Source organism: Chionomys nivalis, chromosome 21, assembly GCF_950005125.1.
Source record: "Chionomys nivalis chromosome 21, mChiNiv1.1, whole genome shotgun sequence".
NCBI classification, from domain to species: Eukaryota; Metazoa; Chordata; class Mammalia; order Rodentia; family Cricetidae; genus Chionomys; species Chionomys nivalis.
The window spans coordinates 6,935,523-6,963,051 of record NC_080106.1 but is presented as its reverse complement, the minus strand read 5'-3'; the positions used below and the strand labels follow the sequence as shown (position 1 = coordinate 6,963,051).

Below are 27,529 nucleotides of genomic sequence, written 5' to 3'. Positions count from 1 at the left end.
AAAGGGACTGCCTTGGATTCTAGGGTATCTAAGAATCTTGGAACCGGGAGGATGGGAGGGGCCTGTCTAGGAACTGGAAAGCAGGGGTGAACCATTCTGGATTTTGGAAACGGGGAGGAAGAAGCTGAAAAGGTCAGCAGAGTGGCCCTTGAATAGCTCTGTGTCTTTCCTGCAGACCTGGGACCAGGAAGGGCTTCCGCATGCAGACAGGGTTGGGAGTCAGTAGTCGTCTGAGACAGATGTGTTTCTCAGCTTGTCAACCCCAACGCGTAGTGAGGCTGAGGACCCCAGGAAAGTGCCTGGCTAATCCGGTGCTGAACTGAGCAGCAGCCAAACTTTCACAGCCTGTCGCAGAATGGCCTGGGCCCAGCAGCCTTTTGTGATCCTGCCCTGAGGGTGGCTCAGTGCCTCATCCTTTCTGTGGGGCCTTCAAAGCCTGGTGTGCTCCCTCCTCAGATCCAGGGTGGGGGCTTTGTCTATCCTGTCACCTGGACTTGCTTGTCTTGTTTTTTATTTTGAAACAGCGTTTCTGTGTAACAGCCCTGGCTGTCCTAGAACTTGCTCTGTAGACCAGGCTGGCCTCGAACTCGGAGCTCCACTTGTCTCTGCCTCGCAGGAGAGCCGGGATTAAAGGCTTGTGCCGCTGCCAGCATACTGGCTTTTCCCACCTCCCATCCTTTGTGTTATACTCCAGTTTTCCTCATCTCAGCCCCTGGTGGTTTCCCATGTCGTCCCGGGATCCACAGGACAGAGGGGGACTCACTGGGGCCTTCACGGCAGAGCAGGCCTCTTTAGGCTTCCACTATGGCCCATGAGGATACCTCTGGGTTCCTTCTCTTAAATCTGAGAATTTCTCTCCTCTCTGCTGTGTCTCCTGCCCCACCCCCCTGCCTTCTTCTCAGCGTAAGACTATTTTTGGCTGTCCAACAAGACTTCACAAACAGCAGGAGTCCTTGTTTCATCAGGGGCCTGCACAGCTGGGCAATTACCGATTCCCCTGGATTTGCAAAATCACAGTTGGAGCTCTGTAGCTTAGCAGAGGCAACAGTCTGCTTGGCCGGTCGCTGCTTTGATTAAACAATTACTTTCTTGAGAAGAAAAATACCCAGGCATCCTCTACTGGGAGCCATAGTAGTTGTTGGGTCCTACATTGGCTTGGCTTCCGTAAGTCATGGCCTGTGTCCATGGCACAAGTCTGTGGCTCCTGTGCTCTGAGTGCTTCCCCTCAAGACCTCTCTCTAAGGCGAAAGTCAGGCTCCTTGCTTGGGTGTTCAGGCACATGGTGAGCATGAGAAGACTCTAAAATGGGGAGCTGAGGTTTGGAGCATCCTGGGAGTTGATATAGAACAGGACAATGCAAAGAAGATTGGCAGACATGTGAGCAGGGCCAGGATGCAGACTGTCCCAAGAAAGTTGCTTGCCCCTCAGATTTTGTCCCCATAGTGGGTAGCCACACCACAAGTTGTTTCGTGGGGCATCCTGAAGAGAGATCCCCACTTGTAACCCCCCACTCCCCAAAGAACAGTGTCCATGCTTCCAAGTGGCTCCTGCAAGGGAAGGCTGGCCTGCCACTGACAGAGGCTTCGAGGCCCAGCCTCACGTGATATCATATCCGTGCCTGGTGGAGGGGTGCTGCTTGCTGCTGGTGACTCGGAGCCTTGTTGGCCATGCTGTCTCAGGCCACAGTGCTGGGCTGTCCAGTTGCCACTAAAGAGAGGCAGGTAGGAGGAGAGACGGGAGTGCTCACCCTGAGGCTCCAGAAAGAGACAGCGTCTGGAGAGGAAACTAACAAAGAAAGCACCACATTTTCTCCACATCGATTGAAAGGGAAAGCTGGGCACAGTGGCACACACCTGTGATTTAAACACTCAGGTGGCAGACACAGAAGTATCAGGAGGAGAGTTCAACCCAGTCTTGGCTACAGAGAAAGTTCAAAGCTGGAGTGAGCTAAGAGATGAGAGAAAGATTCAGGAGGAAGCAGAGAGAACCCAGGTGTCACTGTTATCCACAGAGGTGCGACCTCACAGCAGCCCTGTGTTCTCAGGAGGTCCCACACAGCCTTGAGTGTGTCCTTGTAACTGTTAGGGCCTGTGTTGTGGGTACCAGAGCTGACCCAGAAGCCAGAGACTGAGGAGCTCTGTGTCTCTGTAGCTCAATTCCCAGCCAAAAGCTTCACCATATGGCAAATGCCGGGCCCAGAAGGCTGTGGCAGCAGAAGATACCGAGCACCTTGAGGGACACTCCAAGAAGTGCACACAGTCCTTTCCAGGGGAGGGACACTCCCAGCTGACTTCATGGGACCCACGACCCTGTACCAAAACCAGACAAGAAACTCAGACCAGTTTCCTGTCAGACAGACACATAATGCTTAACCAAGTGCTAGAAATTAGGTCCCATTCACAAAAGAGCCAACGCATCATGATCGTGTGGCATTTATACCAGAAATGTGAGGTTAAACATTCAGAAATCCATCCGAGTGGCGTGCCCTGTTTACAGAGTAAAAGCCGTGCAGTTGTTCCCTTAGACACAGCACATGTCTAGATCCCAGTGCCACTTGCCGGAATTCTTAGCAGGACCAGAGAAGAGACGTTCCTGAGCCGGGGGGGATGGGGCTCTGAGACTGGGCATCTCTCCTGTGCTCAGGAGCAAGCAGCCCCTGCCGCCTCTTTCCAATCCCACCAGACATACAGTTCATCTGATGCTAACATGTCTGTTACTTGTGATGGGGCCAGAAGTCCAGACAGACAATGGTTGTGCCGTGCCTCCCTGTCTGGTACTGGGTGCCCGCTGACCACATCAGTGCACTGTGGAGGTTTGTACAGTCTCTATTATCACACTGCACAGTGAACCTCCTGTAAAAAGCTGCCCAGTTTCTACACAGAAATACACAGGCTAGGCAAACTTAACGAGACTAAAGAAGAAAGGTGGGGGCACCAGGAAGCAGAACAAGACCAGAGCTGCACAGAGGGAGATGGCCCTGGGAGGCCTTGTGGGGTCTCTACAAGGAGCCTCTGTGGTAAAAATCATAGAGAGTAAAGCCAGCCCAACTAGAATTGGGGTACACAGTCCTACGGTGGGCGGAGAAGCAAGGCCCAAGTGCCACAGGGCGCCTAGCTCTGCTGGTGTGTCTGAGGGCTCCTCACTCTGCTGGCGTGTCTGAGCGGCTACTGCAGATGACAGGAAAGCTGTCACACAGGCATCATCGGCATCTGCAGGTTTGTAGCAGAGGTGCTAGTGGGGTTTCAGGTAGGAGCACAGCGACCTAGAAGCCCACGCGTGTCCAAAGTGTGAAGATTGCGTCTGAAGTTAGAAATCCTGAGTGTGTCCCGGCCCTGGGTAAAGTCTAGACCAGCTGCCTCTGGTCTGGAACTTGGGGCAGGCTAGGGTCCTACTCCAGGCCTTACACATGATCTCTGCGTGGGTTGTCCCTGTACCGGAACAGGAGGACACCTGCCGGGTCACCTGTGCTTGGAGTACGTCCCTATCTCCGTGCCATCTGAGACTCTGGTCAGAACTGCAGCTTTCTTCTGCCAAAAGGATTGTTCCCCATCTGATTAAATTCTGGTGGTGGCCAGAAGGCTACTTCTTTGCACTTAACCTTGTCACCTACAGGGGCCACTCTGTTGTGCCAGAGTCACCTTGGGAGGGAACAGCGTCAGGCAAGCCTGTGGTCAGTTCCCTCCAGGCTGAATGAGCAGAGCAGGGACCCCGCTGCCGCCTCCTTCCCTGGCTCTCTCACTGTGTCCACAGTCAGTCAGTCTGCTGCCTTCGACCTGACTTCGCAGGCCTTGGAGCCAGAAGGCAGAGAACGGTTTTCCTGCCAAAGGGCAACGTGGCCATACTGTTACCACCCAACAGAGTCTGGGGGAGCCCACAATGCTGCTGGGTGTATCCAGTGCCCACAATTTCCCCAGGATTGGGCAATCATCTCGGGCTGTACTTGTCTCTACAGAGGTGTCCTGGCACCCTATGCTGTGCCCTCCGAGCTCCTGCTGGTGGAAGAGATCCCACGGAACCAGATGGGCAAGGTGAATAAGAAGGAACTACTCAGGCAGTTCTACCCCTCGTGACCAGAGGAGCCAGGGGGCCGAGGCCAGAGGACAGCAGACATCCCCTGACGATCATGTGCTGTGGGCCTTGCAGTGGGCCCAGAGACCCTTAGACGGAAACAACCCCCCTCCCCTGCAATCAAGTTGACCAGAATCAAAAACACTGGGGTGAAATCACCCAGGCTGATTGTCCAAGCTCACGTGGCCCTGATCACTGGGTGTGTCCTCAGTTGTCCCTGAGATCACTGATGTATGTCAGCCTCGCAAGCACAGTAAGGGCATGACTGTCCAGTGTGTGGCCGTCTTCGCAGTGCCCAAGACTGCTGACTCCTAAGGGCAGGTCCCAGAGAGGCAGAGGTGACGCTGAGAAAAGAGATGAAATAAAGACAGAAGACAGTATCCTGTGCTTCCTGGCTGTGGTGAACAAGTTACATGTCTGCACGCACCACCTCCAGCAGTCACAGCTTCCAGCCGCCATAGGATGCCAGACAGCGGCACTGGGCGGAGCCTGCAGCCCCCAGACCTGGATTCTGCTGCTGGGACTCTCACCCTGGAACTGTGGTCTGTGTGGTCGAACAGCCCCCCAAGGCTGTCCCCAGATGGCCCTGAAGCTTCCCTGCCTTGACACTGCCTCACCCCAATTTAGGGTCTTTCTGGTTCTTCTCTATGCTCTGTCCCCTTTGTTGCCTGCTTCTCAGACCTTCCTACTCTGCTGTGTCCACATCTGAAAGTTTCCCTGACCTCCATCCCCCAGGCCCCCAGGCACTGTAGGTCTCCTGCCTGCTTGGCTACATGCACGTGGAGAAACAATGTTCTCTCGCTCTCTCTCCTTCCCTCCCCTCTCTTTCTCTCCTCTCCCCTCCCCTATCCTCCTTTCTCTCTCCTTCTGGGGCCACTTCTGACGGCTGTGTCAGTGATAGCCATGTGCCCATACATAGTTCTCCGCAATCTGCAGACAGCAAATGAGGGCCAGTAGCAGGCAGTGGTAGTGGAGCCTCTGACATAGTCACCGGCAACACTCAAGCCCAGTAGCGCTCCTCGTTAGACTGGAGTACACTTCACTGAATGGAAGATGCTCTGTCCCCAGAAACCAGGATGCATAAGAACCTGTTGGAAGTCTGGGCCTCCCAGAGGCCAGTTCATGTTGGTGACTGTGCTCCTGGGGTTGGTGGCAGGATTCCCAGAGAATCCCAGTGCAGCCCGCCGGAGCCACCCTGGGCTGCCTCGTCTGCAGCTCACTCTATATTGGGCCATCTTGCTCAGGAAACACCACAGCTCCTACTGGGCCCAAGACTTTGGAGTCAAAGGCCAAGGCAAAAGCCTCAGGAATGGTGGGAGGTGAGGCTGACTATGGCCTAAGCAAGGTTGACCTCTGTGTTAGGCCTAGGCACCAGAAAGGAAGTGAAGAGAGCCGCTGTGAAAGGGTTCCTCATGTCGCGATGCTTAGGCCATGGCCACAGGTAGCTGCTGGAGCTTAGGTTGTCATCCTCCCAGCTGCCCTAACTTTGCCTCCCAGGCTTCCCTGACTGCCTTTGCTATCACCGTGCAGAAGTCAACTTCACCTGGAACCTACTTTCCAGAGCAGGAGTGTTACAGGCCAGCACAGACCTCAGTCCCCGAGTTTCCAGAAAGCCCTCTCACAAGGTCACAGGAGGAGGCACACCTCTGTGCACACCGATTCTGTTGACTCCTGGCCAATACCATCAAGACCTTGACAGGGAAGCCTTGTGTGCCTGGAAGCAGGAGGGCAGCCAGGCACCCCCTGCTGTGCGGAGCCTGAACAGACATCAGGAAGTCCAAGGGCACTGGGCCCTGTGATCCCTTCCCCACACCCTCACTGGCAGTGCCGATGTCTGGAGCCCTGAATGTGGTCCAGCATAGGGAAAGATGCCGTGGAACCATCATTCAGACCTAAAGCCGGAGGCTGCACCAGCTTAGATCTCAGAATGAAGAGGAAACAGCAGAGCCACAGGTCTGTGCCTTTGTGCATGTATCTCATACACACACACACACACACACACACACACACCGGTCTCTTGCCATTCTCTGTACGGTGCCTTCAGATTGGCTGTTTTCTAGACATTCCATCTCTGGCCAGAGAGGGAAGCACCCGCTGTCATGCTCGTCACAACCCTACGGGTACAGTTCTGGTGGCTCGTGGCCCTGGCAGAACCTTCCCGCACCCAAGAAGACTCAGTTCCCCAGTATCTAGGACCCAGGCCCTTGATGCTGGCCCCTGTCGTTTCCCCGCTGTGGCCATGAGCAGGAATTCTGAGCCACCTCCACTTGCCCTAGTAGAGCTGACTGCCCTTGCTGACGTCCACCATGTGGTCAATTTAGCTCAGCAAATAGATCGATATCAAATTATCCCACTTCACCTTCATAACTCTTAAGCAAGCCAGAGTGGAGGGAAGACGGGGTCACTAGAAATAAAAAGCCGTGGAGGCCCTCTGTGGTCTATCACCCGAAGACAGTGGCAGCATCCGCGCCAGCTGCTGACACGGTTGTTAATAAAGCCCAGGAAAGCACTGTCAGCTACAGTGAAGGATAGCCACAGGTCAGCCCGGGACCCGCCTCGTACTGGCAGGGTACAAGACGCACCGTTTGTGACCTGAGCTCTTCTCAGGTGGGCAGTGAGTGCCGCGCAGGCAGACACGCTGGACGCCCGTCTGTGGGTCTTTCTACACACTGGGAGGAGCACCCCAACCTCTGCTGCAAACGAAACATCTGAAAGCTGGAGTGACTGTCACAGCCAGAGAGAAAACTAAGGTGCCGACTGCACTGCTCGGGTGCACAGCCCTCGGTCTTCTGCCTTCGTGTATCCTGGCCGCCTCCCTGGAGCCCCCCCCTTCCCTGCCTACGTCTGTGTGTGAGCAGAGGGTGAGAGTGGGTCTGGCGTGTGCGTGCGTGGTGCCTGTGGGCACTTGTCCCTGTAAAAGTGAGCATGCACCCTGTCACGTGACCACAGGAGTCTTCCAGAGGACTGTGGGTGTCAGAACAGGCTCAGCTGGGTCAGGCACATCTGCATGTCCTGGCTTTGGTGGCCCTTCCCCCCATTCGCTGGATCCTCTCCGAAGCACAAGGAAGTCACTGACTTGGAGGGTGTAGCCCCTAGTGACAGGCTGATGACTGTGTAAGAATGATAAACTATTAAGCCATCGGTGCACTCATCCCCATCTGTCAGGACTTCCCCACCCCACCACCAGTAAAAAGCAGCAACAGCCAGCAGCCCCATGTCCATGCCTCAACCGTGTTCTCACAGCACCTGCTCTGATAGGAAAGAGCTACTTGTTAGAAATGGACAGAGCTCTACCAGGCTGGCTGGTTTGTGCACACATGCCAACAGACACACATGTACATTGAACATACATAAAACACGTGCACATGGGTGACCATGGGCAAAGCAGTCCTGATTTCAGAAACGTCTCCCTGAATGTCAGCTGCTTCAGAAGCTCCAGCAGCCAGTGTCAGTCAACGAGAACAGGTGTCTGGAGGAAGGGGTGTGGGACTCTGCAATTCTGACAGGTCATGGGGTCCACGGTGTCACCAGTTCTGCAATGACCCTGCATGTAGTTACCCACTTCTGTCCCAGAAGGGCAAGTCCAACCAAAGAAGACAAAAGTCACTCTTTAAAGGGCATTTTAAACACTGTAGAAGGACAGGAAAGAGTGGCTGGCCCTGCATGCTTACACACACACACACACCAGTTTATTGAGTAAGGGGTTCATGCTATGGTCGTCTTCAAGAAGTGAAACCCATGAGGCTGGAAAGATGACTCCGGGTTGAGAGCAGTGGCTGTTTTCCAGAGGACCCAGGTTTAATTCCCAGCACCAATATGACAGCTCACAACTGTCTGCAATTCCAATCTAGGGGATACAGTGCCCTCTTCTGGTTCCTTTGGGCACCAGGCATGCACATACGTTGTGCGCAGGCATATGTGCAGGACAAATGCTCATTAAAAACATCAAATAAACGTGAAACCCAGACCACTGGTGACATGGAGGCCCAGGTGGGTCTGTGGGTGGAACAGTCTTGGAGTCAGCTGTGCCTCTGCCTGAGAAACAATGGCCCGTGCTTTGAGTGCTCACAGAACTTGATCCCACCAGCGCTCGACTGTTCTGGGACGAGCTCCGTGCACCAGGGAAGGCGTTCATTTATACATGATTGATACATGATTAATAAAAACTCAGAGAAATTGGGGTCCAACCTGAAGGTCCGAAAAAGCAAAGCAGCCAGCCACTGGCTCTTACCTCGACCTCAGTTTGAAATGGCGACCCTGCCTCCAGGAATTTTGGAATGAGACTATGTCTGAGAGCTGTTTCCTCCCATTTTATAATTCTCCCTAGGGCATCCAGGACTACACAAAGAAACCCTGCCCCTGCCCACCCCCCCGAAAGAAAAAGAAAAGAAAAAAAATATACTTTTTTTTTTTAAAATACCTACTTAATACAAGAAGAGTACACTGGAGAGACCATGGAGATGGCTTAGCGGGTAAAGGCCCTTCCACCAAGCCAGAGAGGACCTGAGTTCAACCCCAAAGTGCTGGAAAGAGAGAAATGTCTCTGTACAGTCACCCTCTTGTCGCACGTGCCCTGTGGACATGCACACCTACACAATAAATATATAGTATATATATATAATGAAAGGCTGGGTATAGTGATGCATGCTTTCAAATCCAGCACTTGGAAGGCAGAGGCAGAAGGATCTCTGTGTGTTTGAGGCCAGCCTGTTCTACAGAATGTGTTCCAGGACAGGTAGGACTACATAAAGAGACCCTGTCTCAAAATACATATGTGTATACACACACACACACACACACATATATATATGAAATATATATTTAAAGGAAATATATATACCCTTTAAATTATCATTGTAACCTAGATATTTATTCTGCTTATTCCTGTTTATACTTGTGGATTTTTATAGTATGGATATGGTTGAGTTTGTTCCATTTAGAAACTGATTTATTGTTTAAATAAATATGCCAGTGAAAATGGCCTTATATAACCCTGAATACATTAAATTTTAAAAAATTCCTTATGGAAACCTGTTGGCAGAGGCTGCTCATTCATTCCTGGCCACCCAGACCTGAAATAATTACACAGAAACTATATTATTACAACACTGCTTGGCCTATTAGCTCACACTTCTTATTGGCTAGCTCTTATATCTTAACTTAACCCATTTCTATTAATCTGTGTATCACCATATGGTCGTGCCTTCCGGTAAAGTTCCATGTGGCACCCAGCCTCTGTCTTCTGCAGGCAGCTACACGGCTTCTCCTCAGCTCCACCTACTCTCTCCTCTCTCTGCTTGGAATCCCCACCTTGCCCTATTCTGCACTGCAATAGGCCCAAAGCAGATTCTTTATTAACCAATGGTATTCACAGCATATGGAGGGGAATCCCACATCAGAAACCCACTCCTTTGAGGGTAATTTAACTATAATTTGGGGCTGGAGAAACGACTCCACAGTGAGGCACTTGTTCTTGCAGAAGACCCAGCTTCAGTTCCCAGCACCCACATGATGGTCACAGCCATTCATAACTCCAGTTCCAGGGTATTGGGTGCCCTCTTCTGACCTCTGTGGTCACCAGATGTGTGTGGTACACATGCCTACATGCAGGCAAAACACCCTCACACATAAAATAATAAAATGATTCTTTTAAGACTAGCCAATTGAATAAGCCTGTGACCTCAGCCATGTAGGAAAGACGTGGTCAGTTCCTGCCTTTGAGTTCACTCTTACTAACGTCCTCTTGATCAAGAGCGAAGTTTGCTTTGTCCAGACAATTTTGTTGGAGTAGTGGCCTCTTTTCTTTGTGACCCTGAACTTATTTCTAATAAAGCTTCTCTAAACAACAACAAAAAAACTTCTCCAAGATTTTGATTGGAACTGCAGATTTTCTAAATTAATTTGACCAAATCTGATCCTGCAAGATCCTGGAGCCCGCCTTTCGCATTGCCCTCTGGGTAGTTCCTGTCTTGGGGGGGGTGTCCTTGGGGGGACCCAGAGTGAGATGGTTTTGTCTTTCCTTTTTAAATAGGTCACTGGAATGCTCTGGAATGACATGTGCTGATCCTCGGGCCTCTAAGCCCGGGTCCTTCCTGATTGATCTCTGAACTGTTCAGGATTCTGTCCCTCCCTTATCGCTTTATTTCCTTTTCTTACTGCTTTGCTGAAATAAAAGCTGAGGCTCCTTCCTGCTGCTCACGTTCCTTCCTGGGCCCACATAGGACCCTGGCATTAGCCTGCTATTCCATGGCTGCTCTGAGGACTGCCATGCTCACTGACAAGCACTAAATTCTCTCCAGGTTGTCACCATGAAGGTGATTGGACCTAGAGGTCCAGTCTGTCTTGGGGACTTCCTGTTGCAGACCTTTCTCCTGGAACCACCTTCCGGGGTTGTAGGTTTGAGGGCCTGTGAGGGTAGAGCAACCCTGTTGGATCCGACCGTGGTTCTGCAAGATCCTATTTCCCCATTCTAAAGCCCTGAAGGCCCTGAAAAGCAACGTTGTTTAGTGTTTTTGTTTCCTGCAAACTCATTTCCAAAGAAAGCTGAGCTGAATGCCTGAGGCTCCATCTGGTCCTGGACCCCACTTGGTGAGAATCTTTGCAAGTCATGCTGTGAGCTACAGTACACTGGCTCTGGAAGCCACCCAGACCCTGCTGGGTGTCACATACCAGGTGGCGACTGTGCCTCTGAGACAGCTGAAAGTTCAGAATCTGACACATACTCCTTGCCGTGGGGTTTGGATGCAGGATGCAGGACCGCTTTTAATCTGAGGTTTTGCAGGGTATTAAATTGGCCTCTGGAACTCCCTGACCTCCATCTGAGCTAGGAAGGAGGAAGGGTGGGGTGTCTTGCCCCAGATCCATTTCCTAAAGGCTAATGACTCACTTAGAATTCCACTTGAGCATGTGTAGCTCTCCTGCAGGTTTCAGATTTGTGGGCATGAGGTGGCTCAGGCCTCTGGGTCTGTCTGTGTCCTGTGTATCTTCCTTAGTCTTGCAGGAAGTATCCTGGTTGTCAATCCTCCTGGATGCTGGGCACTCCCCATGGGAGCCCACACTGAACTTGGGCCAGTCTCAGTTCTCAAGTGTATTCCCCACCTAGGGCACTGCCCCACTGTCACCGAGTGTCACACACACGGTCCCCAGACACACCTGTGAGTTATTTGAGAACACACCTCACCTCTTAGCGTTACAAACGTACCTCTGGGTTCCAGGCCTTTGAGATAAGCTCCTCTGCCCTAAGAGGACATGTTTTGTCTGGTTGGCCGTGGACTTGCAGGACCGCCAGTGCCAATGTCCCCTTTTCTGACCCCACTGAGTGGCCACCAGAGAGTCTGCAAGACTTTTTCTCAGCCATTCGACAGCGCTGAGCCCTCCTGTCAACAGCTGCGTGTCTAAGTGGCTGTTACTAATTCCTCCTCCACCCACCAAACTGCTGGGCCGCCATCCGGGCTGGCACTTAGGTAGTCCATCTTTGTAGTTCTCTCCCCCACCCCCTCAAGGTGATGTTCAGTGGGTAACAGTATTTGTGGTTTTAATCCGATCTGATAAACCCCGTTTTGGTAAGATTAGCCCATTTACTGTGATTACCAATGAATTTAGACCACTTGTCTTCCTACCCTGGCAGTCACATTATGGCTTCCTTGATCCTTCTTCTGTCGTATTAACCTCTGCATTTTAACCTCGACAAATTAAGCTTATGTTCTTTTAGCAAGAGCCTTTAAATTTTCTAAATACATATTCAGTATGATGCCGGCCATGTTTTCTCTTATCAGAGTTTGTGGTTATTCACCGAATGGATCCTCATAGCCCTGATGAGGGCAACCAGGCTTGACTTTCTGTGGGCTGCGCCTCTGCCCCTCTGCCATCTCAGTGCGCTTCTTAAAGTGTCAGCTTTGTATTTTGTTTTTTATTTTTTATTTGCGGTTTTTTATTTTATTTTATTTATTTATTTATTTTTGAGGCAGGGTCTCACTATGTGGCCCAGTCTGGACAGGAACTTAGTCCTCTTGCCTCCACTTCCCAAGTGTCCCCTCCCTTTTTTTTTTTCTTTTGGTTTTTCGAGACAGGGTTTCTCCATGGCTTTGGAGCCTGTCCTGGAACTAGCTCTTGTAGATCAGGGTGGTCTTGAACTCACAGAGATCCGCCTGCCTCTGCCTCCCGAGCGCTGGGATTAAAGCCGTGCGCCACCGCCCGAGAAGTAAAGGTGTTGTTTGCACGTCCACAGCAGCAGTGTTTGGCCACTTGCTGGCTCCAGGGTCACATGTCTGCAGACAACCAGTTCTCCAGGGCAGCAAGTGGAACGTGACCCATGCCCACATCTACACCTTTCTCCCCCTCACAGCATGGCAGCATGAGGAGCGAGGTGCCAGCTCCTGTCCCCCATGACTGTCCCTGCCTTTGGCCCTTTCAGTATCTAAGTCAATTGGTCTTTTTCCAGTGGTGCATTTGAGGCACCCCTTGTCCTTGCTACAGCAGTGACCCAGACACAGGTAGAGACCATGCCCCAGTGTCTGCTCTCCCCACATGGCTGTACCGTCCTGTGACTGTCCCTGTCGCCCCTCCTGAGTGTACTTTAGCGGAGCTGGCAGCTGAAGCTCAGGCCTTTTGTGACCAAAGTCTGGGAGGCCAACTTTCCCTCACACACACCACACACACAGGCACACACACACACCACACACACCACACACAAAGACACACACACCACACACACCACACACAAAGACACACACACCACACACACAGGCACACACACACCACACACACACACAGGCACACACACACCACACACAAACACACACATCACACATACACACACGCCATTTTCATGAAGACCTTTGTTTTGCACATTCAGATTGCATTGTTAAGACTGGTGAGGAGAGAGAATCTTGACCTGCAGAGTCCCGGCCACCCTCTGTCACTTTAGTCGACATACTATGGGAACACAGACACCCCATTAGTCCCTGCCACCAAGCTGCAAATGTCAGCAGGACCATTCCAACAAAAGGCCCACCTGCCCTGGAGGCCTGGAGGATTGTGGAAGATCGTGGATGCCCGGCTGAAACTCTAAGGGATGTGCTTCTGGGAAGACCCTATGTGGAACACCCCTATGATGGGCTCCTATATAAAATCACTCCTTGGAACCTCCCCCAAAATACCCCTCACAGACCCCACTATGTGTGAGATTTCCCCTTCTCGGGACACCCCCCAATTCTGCAGCTCATCTACCCACTCACCCAGGACACAAGTCCACTAGATAATGAAACTCAACAGACAGGCTGCCACAAAGCTTCAGTCTGATGTGAGTTCACAAGGAACGAGGTAGAGATCAGGGAAGGGACAGGGCCATGGCACAGGAACTTGGTGTTGTAGTTTAGCAGCGCTGAGAATAAGGCAGAATGTGTAACAAACTTACATGGAAGTTTCTTGATAGGGTGTGCAAAGGGAAGTGGGGGAAGAGAGCGGGAATGGGCGGAGCTGCTTTTAAAGGGGCTTTAGCGCAGGTGTGCAGAGACTTATGCAACTGATGAGAAGCAGCGCAGCACGTGTGCATAGATTACATAGTAACGAACATCAGTAGGCCCGGGGGCTGATACCTATTTGCTGGATACTGACAACGCCTATGTGGCCGTAAGACCCTGGGGCTGGCTAAGTATTTGCCTGAGTCCTGACAAGTTCATCCCACCAGGTGACGGGAGCAGGCCAGCATAATTTCTGAATGCTAACAAATTCCTCCTGTTTGTTCATTATAAAAGGGGAGGAGTTAGAGGGAGCAGGTGAGGCGGGATGAGGATGCCAAGTTCTCAATACTGCTTCCTGCTGACGGGGGCATTGGAATCTTGGGGGACCTGAGAAAGCTGGGGTGCTGGCACGTCCTGGAGTAGCTGGTTGCCTCACCGCTGTCCAGACTCTGTGTAACTGTTCAGTGCCATTTGGACCTGGCAAAATGGTGTTTGAGGTGGACTCAAGTCGACTCCTGGAGCTCACAAGAATTCTTTGAGTTTGTGGAAAGATAAGTTTTAGACATTTAAAAAAAAAAAACAACTAAAGGGAATTTAAAATTCTGAGCGTGTGGCTATGATAATACAGTGTTATAGTATAATGGGTATAGTCTGCCGGAGCTAGATTAACAATTTTTCAGAATTCTATTGGTCAGTGTACAGGTCATGGACAGTAACACAGGGAGAAAGGAACATGTTCTCTCCTTATCGCTAATTAAGCTTCCCCGTCTTCACATAAACGAGCCTTGAAGCACCTGTTCCTTCCCCCATCATCATGGCGTCACCGTAGCACTCAGTAGACACAGGTGGTTGATTGCTGAGGGCACTCACTGCAGAGTTAGTATCTTTAGAATAAAGGAATCCTAAGGAGTTGTGTTAAAATCTGCTCTGTGAGTCCCGTTTTTGAATGGGGGCACGTGGATGCCTCTGGGGTGCTGTTGGTCCTCACCACCTGGACGTGTTTGGTGGCTTGCAGTTGTTAGTCCTGTAACAATGGCTGATTAGTTGTTTGATCAGAGATTTCTGGACGTTGGAGATGCATAGGGAGAAAATTGATTAGCAGGGTGTGGTTGGTAGCAACAGGAGAACGTGGAGAGGGGTCGGGAAGGAAAGCATATGGGGCTCCCAATCCGGTAAAGTTGGGTACAGTGGTGGGGTGAAGCCTCGTTCTTCTGGGATTGGAGACGAGGCAGTGGATCCCAGTGTCCTCTGAAACTTAAGAGAGCAGGGCCCTGTTGGGGTCGCTGTGTATGAAGAAGGACTAGCTTGAGGTGGAGGGGTGAAGGGTTTGAGGTGGGATAAGAGAATCCAATGAGGGAAAGCCTCAGGCTTAGCAGCTGTGGAATTATAGGACTTACCTTGAAGAGGCCCTGCCATCTAGGGGAAAGGGGTAAGGAGAGTTGGTCCTGAGGAGAGAGAAGGACCTGATCTCCAGTGCTGATTAGGGATGGACAGGGGTTAACGCCTGGTTGGGGTAGGAAGTGGTCGGTAAAGATCCATAGGAGAGAACAGAGATGATAGAGTAAGGGGATTAGGGAGAGGTGAGGGTTGAGATGGGAGACCAGGGATTGGAACTGGCCTCCCATATGTGGGTTCAAATGGCGCAATTGAACGGGATTGCTTGGGGAGAGCCCATAGCCTGAAACAAGCCAGAGACAACAGCTTTACCCAGTCAAGGTGAAGTTCTGACACTTTAACAAGAATGTTTTTCAAGGAGTGGTTAGTTCGTTCCATCTTTTCTGAGGACAGAGGGTGATATGGGATATAAAAACGCCAAGGGATGCTGAGAGAGCTCTAGATAGGGTTTGGGAGGTCAGAGAGGTGAGTTCAGGACCACTGTCTGACTGAAGAGAGGTGGGGACTCCAAATCGGGGACTAACCTCCCAGAGAAGGAGGGCAGAGACTGTCCGAGCCCTTTCGCTAGTGGTGGGGAATGCGCCTATCCATCCTGAGAACGTGCACACTAGGACCAGGAAATACTTAACACATCTGACTGTGGGCACGTGGGTAAAGTCAAGCTGCCAGTCCGTCCCCAGGAGGAAGCCCCTGGCCCAGTGGGTAGGAAAGGGGGGAGGGTGTGGTGTCTGGAGTTAGGACATTTGACAGGTTTTACAAGAGGCAGTAATAGTTCCTAAGAAGTGCCAGTCCTCGGGGATGACAAAATGAGACAGAGCCTGGCTATCAGGATTAAAGAGCTGGTGTAGATAGAACAGAATCTGCCAGGTGTCGGGTGACTGGGGATGTGGGTGGTAGTGTATAGACTCCCTGAGGTGAGCGAGGTGAGTCTGGGCCTTGGAAGGCTGCGCTCTAGCTGCCCCATCAGCTCCGGTCTGATGAAACCGGCAGCGAATAATCCCCATCGCCTTGGGGAGATGGGAGGCTTTTAGCATGGCCATAATTTGACGTGAGTTAGTTATGAATCTTCCTTTTGTTGTAAGTAGCTCGTGCTCTTTCCAGATAGCAGCGTGAGACAAGAGGATATGAAAAGCGTATGTAGAGTCCCTGTAAATGTTTAGGGATTGTCCTTGTGCCAATTGGAAGGCACCTGTGGGAGCTATTAATTCAGCCTGTTGGTACGGGTGGGAAACACCTGTGCCTCCACCGCCCCGGTAGCCAACACTCTAATGGCACAGCCTGCTTTTCGGGTCCCTCATGTAAAAAGGAGCTGCTATCTGTGTGCCGGGTATAGATGGCCTGGGGCAGTGTGCCCCCCTAAATGTGTGAAGGAAGGGGCAGAAGTCCCTCTAGGATTCCAGTGCAGGAGTGAGATGGGGAGCGGTTAGTGTTTGGTCGAGGAAGGGGATTTGAGATGTTAAGGGGTGGGTGAGATTGGAAAGTGAGTGTGGCATCTTCTACTAGTGCCTCCTGGAGAGAAAGAACCTGGAACAGAGGTAGAGTTCGTGAGCCTTTATAGTTAAGAGATGGGACAGGTAGTGATTGGTGACCCAATGGTTAGGTCTTTTGGTTCACAAATGAGGAATTCAGCAGCTGCTAAAGCCCGTTTGCAGGGTGCCCATCCCTCAGTGGTAAGGTCTAGGGTTTTTGACAGGTATGCTACAGGTGCAAAGGAAGGTCCCAGCTGGTGGCCTAGGGCCCCAAGGGCATATCCCTCTTTTTCTGTTACTTAGAGAGAGAAAGGACGAGTTAGGTCTGGTGGGATGAAGGACTGGAGCCTGTTGGAGCCTCTGAAAGGGCTTAGTAATGGGACCGAGGAGGGGTTCATGTGGGAGACCAAGGGCTGCCTCATGTCAGGGGCAAGCGAGGAGGGACATAAGAAGCCAGCTATTACTAGGAATGATAAAATTTCCTCTTTAGTAGAGGGGACTGCAATTAGGATTAGGTGCTTTCTATCTAAAGCAATGGCTTTGTGAGTTGGGGTAGTGGTTAGTCCCAGGTAGGAAACAGGAGAAGTTGACAGTTGGACTTGGAAGGTGAGGATCTGTATCCCCAGCTAGACAAGAAATTTAGAAGAGCAGAGGTGTTAGTGTGGCTAATTTGTAAGGACAGACTGCCAAGGAGAATGCCATCTGCATACTGTAAGATTTAGATTTGGGGAGGGACAAAGAGAGTAGGTCAGAAGCTAGGGCCTGGCCATATAGGTGGAGGCTGGCTCAGAACCCTTGGGGTAGACCAGTCCGGGTGGGCTGTGTGGAGAGGTGAGTATCGGGGACAGTCGGGTGAAAGCAATGCCATTTGAGACTGAGCACTGAGCGGGATAGAGAAGAAAGCATCCCTGAGGTCCAGGGCTGAGAATTGAGAGGTCCCTGAAGGATGAAGGGATTAGACACTACAGGATAGAGGCGGACCACTGCAGAATTAGTGAGCCAGAGGTCTTGAGCCAGGCTGGTAGGTCCCGTTGCGTTTGTCAAACACAAGTCGAGAGGTGTTAAAAGGGAACGATGTAGGATGAAGTGGTTTTTTTCTTAGAAGGTCAGAGATGATAGGTTTAAGTCCCCGAAGGCTCCGGAGTAAGAGCAGTTACTGGGCTTGGGTAATGTACCAGGTAGGGTCCTGTAATTGATTAACAATGGGCAATGGTGTCTAACAATAGAGGGGCTTTGGGTATCCCAGACTTGGGGGCTACCTGGGAGGCTGGCAGAGGAAATGACATGTTGGAAACAGTAGGGGGGGGGCTAGGAGGAGGAGAGGGGCTGCTGGCAAGTCTGGGGTCAGGCAAATGGAGGACCAAAGGAATAGAAGCCCCCACTTTGACTAAAAGATCCCTCCCCAGTGAGGGCACAGGACAGGGTCATACAACCATACTGAATGAGTAAGGGGATGCCCCTGAAAATGCTGTTGGGTGGTGAGATAGGTCAGGCTGTTTCCCTTCCCCAACAACAGGGAGACGAGAAGGAGAAGTGGGTCCCCAAAATTCTCTCAGGACCGAGTATGTGGCCCTGGTGTCCAAGAGGAAGGAGATGGACCACCCTGGTACAGTGATATCTACCTGGGGCTATGTTAGAGATGACCGTGGTCAGGTCAAGAAAGCCTGGGTCTCCTCAGTCGTCCATGGCCAGGTCTAGAAGGTACGCTGGAGGGCAGTCTGTGTTTGATGTCCCCATGCCACAAGGTGCTCAAGAGTAGTCAAGTGGCCAGTGCCCCTCTTGGTAGTACTTTGGACACGGGCTGGGTGGCCTAGGGCAAGCTTGGGCCCAGTGACCCTCCCGACCACATTTGAAGCAAGGACCTGGGGTCCTCGAGACCCAGGGGGCAAGGGAGCCTGGGCAGTCACTAAGGCTGGTTGGATAGCCTTGGCCAGCATTTGGTATTTATGTTTATGGGCTTCTTCATCTCTCCTATGGTCCACCTTAAAGGCCAGCACTAAGACTGTGGGACTAGGAGCCCTCTCTGCAGATGCTTCAACTTGGCCCTAATGTCGGGGAAGCTTTGGGAAAAGAAATAGGTCTTAAGGAGTTGCCTGTCCTCCAGGTTCTCAGGGTCTAGATTTGTATACTGTAATTGGGCCTTTGTAAGGCGTCCTAGGAACTGAAACGATTTTCCTGTCTGTCCTGGATGATTTATCGGAGGTTTTCATAGTTAATTGGTTTAAGGGCAGCCTTACAGAGACCTGCCAGAGGGCAGGTTGTAAACTCATCTCTAGCTAGAGCGCCCCCTAGGGTATTATAGTCCCATTGGGGGGTCCCCATCAGGGACCGCCTCCACCCCCCAGTCAGATGTGCTGCAGTGAATCTCATCGGCATGTGCTCTGGCCTGTTACCAAACTTGCCTGCAGTCCTCGGGAAGTAAGGTGTATATGTAATACATATACATACATACATACATACATACATACATACATACATACATACATACATGTGTGTGTGTGTGTGTGTGATGGACCATAAGGCCATATGATTGGGCCATATATTGGAAGTCTTTAATGGAAGAGGTTGAATTAGAAGCATAGGAACCCAGGTTTGTTTTGTTTTGTTTTTCTATCTGGAAGAGTTCACTTAATGAGAAAGCGACATGTACCTTAACCAGTCCATCCCCTCCGGGAGCCTCTCACAAGGGAGAACCGGAACCATAGCTGGGTTGGAATGAGAAGAGAGGAATGGATGAGGTGGGAGAGTCGGGTGGTTAGAATGGCCTGATACTGGCGAGAAGAAGAGGCTAGTGGAGCTGAAGGAGCAGTTGTATGATGAGGTTGAAATAGTGGGGGTCGTTAGCAGGGTCAAGGGTAGTGGGGGTTCTTCTAGTTCATATCGCATAGCCAGGAGGACAAGAGGGTGAACAGGAAGTACGGAGAGAGGGTTTGGGGCTGAGGTAAAAGCTGTGGACACAAGGCAGCTCCTTCCATTAGCTGTCCGCCGGCAGAAAGGGCCCGCAAATATCAGGGTCCAAAGAGCCATCAGACCGCCATTTGACTGGTTATCTAGCAGGTATTTGGGCCATGTCTGAGTGCAAAGGCAGATGGGTCTAGAAGCCTTTAAATCAGGCATTAAGAGTAGAGGTTTGAGGTTTTCTAAAAGGCATCCCAGAGGAGATGTTGGGCTTATATTGCTAGACGAATTACCCATGAATGAGATCCAATGGCTTAGGATTTCTAGCATCCCAGAAATTGAGGAACATCGAGAAGGCACAAGCTGCTCAGTGATTGGTCATACACAGAGCAGAGACCAGGGCTGAGCGGGACATGAGGGCCCAAGAGACACATGAGTTGTTCAGTACCAGACAGAGGGGCGAGAAACCACGGTCGAGAAATAAGGCCTCACTGATGGGTAGTGGCCAGAGGTGCCTGTCAGGGAAGGGGACCAGCCATAGCCTTGAAGACAGTGCCTGGGGGGTTCCCTCACCCCCAAGGATACCAGCGGGATGCTGGATGATCAACGGTCATTTCCACAGGTTCAGGGAAACATTCACACCAACGAGGAGTAGGGAGACTCACCAACTGCAGTCGACATTGTACGGAGGGGCCCAGTGGTTGGGAGTTGAAAAGTGGCTGTCATGGATGAACTGGGTTCAGGATCCTGGTGTGCCTCGGCACCAGGAGGGACCTGCCAAGTCTCAGGGCACCAATATTTTAAAAAGTTTAGCGGCAGTGAGAATAAACCACATGTGTGACAAACCCGTGTGGAAGTTTATTGATAGGGTGTGCAAAGAGGGGTCATGGAGCCTGGTTCAGAAAGGGAAGTGGGGGAAGAGAGAGCAGGAATGGGCGGAGCTTGCTTTTAAAGGGGCTTTAGTGCTTGTGTGCAGGCTCACACAGCCACACACATGTGCACAGATTATGTAGTGACAGTAGACCTCAGGGCTGGCTAGGTGTTTGCCTGGGTATTGACAAGTGCATCCTACCAGGTGACGGGGGGGGGGAGGGGGCAGGCCAGCATAATACCTGAATACTAACACTTGAGAGATCATGTGGCCACAGAAGGTAGAGGTGTCCAGCCCAGCAGTGGTGGCACACACCTTTAATTCTGGTACTCTGGAGGCAGAGGCAGGCAGATCTGGTACACAGAGCTAATTCCAGAACAGCCAGGACAACACAGAGAAACTGTCTCGAAAGAAACAAACAAAAAACCAGAAGACAGAGGTGTCGAGGATGGACCCTGAATGGGCAAACACCCTACTAAAGAGCCGCTACCTCACCCTTGCCCACAAGATGACCTTGGCTCACACTGAGCAAGCCTTGTGGTGAGACTGTGGTCTGGCGCTGTTCAGAACGGCAAGGAAGGCCAGGAATGGCAGGAGGACCCTGCATGACTTAGCCAATGTCCCCTTTGGGAAGGAGAAGCCAGTGCTTTGGGAGACGGGGGGCGGGGGTGTGGAACATAGCCAGGTATGGCAAAGCCAACTCCAGAGAAGTCAGCTGCCTACAGGAGGACGAAGTAGACAGCAACCAAGGAGCATTGCTTAGAGGCAGCCAAAGTGCGGGTTTCTAATGTGTGAGGGACCTACAAAGGAGACTAGAACATTCTACCTGTATGGAGGCTCTGGATACAAGGCCACTGAAGGAAAAGGGAGCTGGCGGTAGGAAGTGACCTGCAGGTGGCTGCTATGGACCGAACAACACCTAAAATGGGCAAAGCAGCATAGTGAGGGGTGGACAGCCAGGTGGGTGTGCACACCTGACCGTCCTACAGATGTGGAGCGTTACAGATGTGGTCCACAGGGTCTCAGCAGATGCCAAGTTAATCACCATCCTTAACCAGCCTCTGTGAACTCTGGCCACACCCAACTCAGCCTGGAACTCTGGGCCTGGCAGGAGGCACCCTCTTCCCTGTATGCACCCCCTTCCTTGCTTCTGCCTGTCCTCGTCTGTGTGGAAAATGGAGGAGCGATTTCCCCTATCCTCCTCATGAACTCAGTCTTCTTCCTGGGCTCGGTGGTTTAAAGGGACACACAGGTAAGTGGGTTCCATCTTTCACACTGTGAGGCAATCCTGTGAATCCGCCGAGGAGGCCAGCTGGAGAGCGTCCTGATGGGGTGAGGGTGCAGCAGCCAGTTCTCACCAGCTAAATGTGTTCTAACCCAGAGACTGATCCTATCTGAATGGTCATTAATGTGATTTATTTGGCTGTTTCAGATTCTTTGCTCCCGAATTTATCACCAGTCCTCTTGGTATTGACGAAAAACAACAATCCCAGTTCAGAGTGGAGAGGGCTGGAAGCAAGGCCACCTCGCTTCCCCCAGGACCCCCATGCATGCCTGTGCCTTGCTCCCTGCTCTCAGGGCAGCTGGACTGGAAGGGGCGGTAAGACAAGAAGGGATGAAGGGGTACTGCCTGGCCTCTGGCCTTTATACCACTCCTGCTTTGGTGGATGTGTCCCCGCCTCCCTCGATCCCAGTGATGGCCTGGTCTCCCCAGGGGAGGCCTGTGTAAGATGACCACAGCCAGCATTGAGCTCTCCTGATAACTGGAAACAACCACTGTGACCACTGGTGGTCATTCCAGCATCCTGGCACTGGAGACTAAGGATGCCAAGCTTTCAGCTGCTGCTCTAGTGCCGTGACTGCCTGCCTAGTGCTATACTCCCTGCCATGCTGGTGGTGGACACCTATCCCTCATCAACCGTAACCCCCAAATAAACCCTTCTATTAAAAAAAAAGCAGGGCATTGGTGGCACACATCTTTGATCCCAGCACTCTGGAGGCAGAGGCAGGTGGATCTCTGAGTTCTGAGTTCGAGACCAGCTTGGTCTACAGAGAAAGTTCCAGGACACAGAGAAACCCTGCGTTAGCATTCAGGCATTTACACTGACCTGCTCTCAGGGACCTAGCAGAACATCAGCTGCAACAAAGAGGCAACACTGTAGCTAAGACAGCAGCTACTGTAGCTACTACAGCGCTAAGTAGATCACCATCCCTCTGTGCATGCGGTATAGCCCCTTTAAAAAGACAAGCCTTTCTCATCACCCACCTTTCCTTCTGCCCTCAGAGGTTACCTCTGCACCTCCCCACAACAAACCTCCCATGTGAGCTCTGCTATGTGGTGTGACATGGTGCCCCTTGGTTCCAAGCTGCTAAGGTTGCCTTCTGCGGCTAAACTCTTAGACCCTCTCTTAAAAAGACAAAACAAACAAAAACCCAGGATACCAATTGCTAGCATTTGTAGCAGCTCCGCAGCCAGTGCCCTAGCTGCCTCCAGTTCTTGACCGTGCAGCCCCCTCACCACACAGATCCTGCAGCCTGTGTGGTCGGTGGCCTGTGGTCACAGCCCTAGGCATGGTCAACAGACTAGATTTGGGGGGTAATGCCATGGGAACGATAGCCCAGCCATTGAGCTCCCCATGAGGCCCCCATCATGGTCTACTCTTGCTTCTCTTTGACCACCTGGTCCACCAATCCTGACTCAAGGTGTACTGTCTTCTCCCAGGAAGTCAGCAGAAGCAATTCCAGCTGAAGCAGAGAGGTATAGGTAAGTACCAGCCCTCGGCACTCCTGCCCTTGGCACCCCTGCCCTCTGCATCCTGCCCTCTGCACCCCTGCCCTCAGCACTCCTGCCCTCTGCACCCCTCCCTCTTCTTCTCTTCCTTGGCACCAGCACGGGGCTGAGGGGATGTGGGACAGAAGTGGTGGTATAGGGGAATGGAGGATCCTGGGGAGGAGGATAGGGTGGGCAGGCACCCCAAGCTGAGTAGAAATGGCCCCACCACTGCACATAGCTGGGTGTCATTGAGACCTGTGGATTGTGGCTTCTGTGAAACAAGGCAGACCCACTCTGCCATGGGCTAGACTCACAGCCCCTGGCTCTGCCTGCTGGGAAGAAACCCCCACACACACACACACCTGCCTTTCTGAATTTGACCAGTCATGACCCACCTGTCCCCAGGGAGGGCAGCCATGGGCCACAGCTGGAATGGGTTTGGGAGAGGGAAGAGGTGGTGGCCTTTCTTGAAGATTACTTTTGCTGGGATGGGCTTTCCCATCAAGCGCAGCCTGGAGGCAGCTGGTCCAATGTAGGAAATGCTTTAAAACTGTCCTTTCGGAGACCAACCCCACCCAGTGGACACCTCCGATCTGAAGCACTGCTTGTTTGCTTACTCGACTGGCTTCTAGATCCCCACCACACACACACACACACACATGCATGCACACACACACATGCACACACATGCACACATGCGCGCACACACGTACACACGTACGCACACATGCATGCCTTGTTGCCACAACACATTTAAATCCTAGTAGGACGGGACCCGACCTACATGCCAGGTTAGCTGTGGTGGGAGAAAAGACTCTGGGCTTGAGCTGATGGAGCAGGAACACCAAGTTGGACAGGTCAGTATGCAGAGACACAGAGCAGATGTGGGGCCTCCATGCCTGAGAGTTAGGGGGCAGGTGTCTCCTAGTGGAGATAGCTCATGGACAAGCCCATCCCCAACCCCCACCCAGGTCTAGAGACAGGGAAGCTACAAGACCAGTTCCTTGCCTCCCTCTGCTGAGTCTCTAGAGCCACACTGCCCCCTGCTGCTGCTAGTGGGCATGGCAGGACCTCTAGGCTGGGGCTGTCTCCTCATTCTGATAGAACACAACCCCCAAATACTTAAGCAGATTCTGAGTGGGGAGCCATCGTTTCCGGCCCCAGCGAGAGCATGCAGGAAGCCTAGGCTGGGCCTCCACCTGGATAGGTGCCCTGCCAGCTCTGCCAGCTACCTGAGATAGTCCACACATTTTTCTGATGGTGAAGATTGAATCCAGGGTCTCATACGTGTTGGGCAAGTCTTCTACCACGGACACAGTCCCAGCCTTTTGTTGCTTTAATTTTGACACAATCTCACCAAGTTGCCCAGGCTGGCCTTAAACTAGCAATCCACCTGTCTCCACCTATGAGTAGCTTCATATGCCACCACTTCAGGCCCCATGTCTTTTTAATTGATTGATTGTCTTAGGGAGTGGGTGAGACAAGGTCTCTCTCTGTAGCCCAGGCTGACCTTCTCCAGGATGGCCCTTGTGGCTATCCTGTTCTCCCTTTCCTCCCTCCTTCCCCATGCTTGTCCCAGTGCCTCCCTCCCTTTGGCAGGAACATGGAATTATATAGATTTAAAAAGAAATAACTCAAGTGAGATTTGTTTGCGGCACGGGTCATAAGAAACATAAAATTGGGTTTCCACCTAGAGTGACTCATGTCATGAAACATGGTGACCAGAATGCCCAACCAGGCTGACAGAGTCAGGACCTACCCCACCTGGCCTGAAGCTGCTGGCCCTGCTCACTGCCTGCCTCGCAAGCCACCATGGGCCATGGAGCCCAGGACAGGGTGGATCACACCACATTTCTGAGCAAGCAGGAGTGGGGCCAGAGAAGCTCAGGCAGAACTGGGAGAGGCCAATAAGCCATGCCCTGGGGAGGAGGCTCTGCCAGGGCCGGGCTGATGGGGAGAAAGAGTGTCCCCAGGAGCCACACTGACGCTGGCCACCCCACCGCTGTCAGCGTTCCTGGAGCAGACACTGGCTTCATCACTCTGAAGACCCACTCTGGAGACCAAAGGCAAATGAGGAGCCGATAGATGGAGGCTCTGTGAACCCATCAAGAGAGTCTAATGTCTTTGGTTTGGAGATTTCTAAAGTATGTTCTGACTCCTCCTGGCTCCTGCCTAGGACTTGGAATCCTGATAAGTCTTACCTTTACTTCCCCCTTGCATGTCTTTCCAGGCACCAGCCAGGACCTTCCTTTCCTCTCTACGCCTGGTTGTTATGCAATGGTGCTGCAGATGTTCTTTGGGGTTCTTTTTAAAGAGGCTCACTGGGGCTGGAGAGATGACTCAGTGGGTAAGAGCATGTACTGCTTTCCCAGAAGACCCAGGTTCAATTCCCAGCACCCACAACCATCTAAAGTTCCAGTCCCAGGGGGGTCTAACTCTGTCTTCTGACTTCCATGGGTACCAGGCAGGTGCAAGGGGTGCTCCAGCTGCTGCACCTGATGCCCCCCCCCATTCAGTTGGAAGAAGCAGAAGTAGTTGGTTCCCCAATTCCACCTGGCAGTTCAGTTCTGGCTCCCTCCACAGGGCCGGGGCTGACAAAAGCAGCAGGTAAGATTTGGACAGGCAGTCTCAGGTTAAAAGACTCCAAAGAAAAATAACCAGTTTATCTCTTGGTCAATAATGTCCTTGGGCCTCTTGACAGCCTCATTCTTGCCAGAAGTCAGAGATGCCAAGAGTGTTTGACAGGTTCTGATCTGGTTCCTAAATGATTCTCTAGTTAGCTCTCTAGAGGAGGAAACACTAAAGCAGCAGAGAGGGCCTGTAAAGAGAAGAGTTCTGGTCAAGAGAATAGAATGTCTGGCCTGGATGGAGACCTAACATTCCTGTTGAGCCAGGTCAGTCTCCTGGCCAAGGGATACCACTAGGAAGACAGGCTGACCTTGAGCCATGCTAAAGAGATAGAGTTATTCTTTGTACTAGGGGCCCAAAGGTTCATCAAAATCAAACAGGCCCAATCATTAATTGCAGTAATTTGCTTTCACTAGAGACTTCAGAAGGTTAGCATATGCTGAATGAGTCTGATGGGGGGGGGCAATGAGATCATATAATAAAGAGGAGGGAATTATTAGGAGTTTTTTTTCTCCTATCAATCACAGGTGGCTAGCCTGCTGAGGGCCAGGAGTCTGTAAAACTCTCCTGTATTGTGAAACTCTGTGTACCCGTCTGTTTGCCCATCGCCTGGACTTTCCTGAGACTTGACTCGCTTTTACACCCTCAACCACTTCAGATTGTGAGGATGCACGCCCACCATTGAGATGAGACGCGGTCACCACCTGTGTCAGAATAAAACTGTGGAGGAGTCCTGTCCTGCCCGGCTGTCCTTGCCAGCTCAGTTTGGGTCTTGGGGCACCCTTCTTTAAAACGTTCAGTGCATGTGTGCATGTATGTGGCTTAAACTTCTACCCTGACACCTCTCTATGATGGATCATAACGGGTAAGATAGAATAAACCCTTTCCTCCCCAAGTTTCACTTTTGGTCATGGTGTTTATAGAGTAATGGAGACCCTAACTACACGAGGTACCACCCTCTGGGCCTGCCTGGCTCTGCCAGCATCAACGCCTCAGGAAGACTGGCTGAGTGAGTTCTAGGGTGCTGCTGAGTACTCCCCAATAGACAGGACCTGTGCCTCTAACTTCATGCTCTGTGTCACTAGATGGCTTTTGTCCCCACTTAGCACATAGCGGCCACAGTGACAGGCACATCCATCTTTTAACTATTTTTTGCAAGTGGCCATTTTTGTGTGTATTTGCAAGAGCTCCTGGACAACAGTCATCGCTAGGGTCCTGCAGGCTCTGGGGGTGTCCTATGTGTACTACATCCTGTGGTCACCAGAGGGCAGAGGCCTGGATAGGCATCTCAGTCCTGCTGGGAGTCCCCCTCCCCTGGGTGGTGCTTAAAGGGCAAGAGAACCTACTATAAATGCCGCTCCTCCAGGCTCTTGGCCAGCCCCCTGCATTCTTTGCCACCTTGGGTCTGATCCTGTTGTGTGACAGAACCTTTCTTAGAGAGGTGCTATGCATGTCCACTCACCCAGAGAGGGAGCCCTGCCAGATGCTATGCATGTCCACTCGCCCAGAGAGGGAGCCCTGCCAGATGTCCTCTGGGTGAACCATGAGTTTTATTGGGGTTACTTACAGGAGCAGAAATGCCAATGATAGCATCACCAAAACACGCCCCAGCCCAGGTGACAACAGCTCACAAAGCTGGGAAGTTGGGGTGCAGTGCACAGCCTGCTGGCAGAAGTCTGGAGGGTGCCCATTCCAAGTGACTCAGTTGGTCTAAACCTCTCTCAGGCAGCTTGTCTGGTTTCTGCTCCTTTCAGGCAGCTGTTCTGGTCTTAGCTCTTGTTTGCAGTCTGGCTTCTATCTAAAGGGATTCTTGGCTTTTATTGCTTGCTCTGATAGGAAGGGGCCTAGTGAGTCTGGTCAGTTTCAGGGACTTCCTGAAGCTCGGCTGAGTTATTTGCCTCTCTGTTTAAAGAGCTTCCCTGCAAGATGGGTTGTTTTAACCTGGGAGGAAACTATTACACAACAC

At 51.8% G+C, this 27,529-nt stretch overlaps 1 protein-coding gene across 6 annotated transcripts in view; it reads left to right on the top strand.

The window, feature by feature from the left end:
- Acsf3 (acyl-CoA synthetase family member 3) overlaps positions 1 to 21,652 on the top strand; it is a 58,128-nt gene extending 36,476 nt beyond the window's left edge. For 2 of the 6 annotated variants that reach the window (XM_057753796.1, XM_057753795.1), the window contains exon 10: positions 176 to 414. In XM_057753796.1, coding sequence (XP_057609779.1) covers positions 176 to 323 — 148 coding nt within the window. In that variant the 3' untranslated portion in view covers positions 324 to 414. Of the gene's footprint in view, positions 1 to 175; positions 415 to 3,952; positions 9,913 to 21,594 lie in introns of those variants that run through there. The other 4 variants (XR_009055736.1, XR_009055737.1, XM_057753797.1 and 1 more) reach the window with 4 other exon arrangements.
- Positions 21,653 to 27,529: the final 5,877 nt, after the last annotated feature.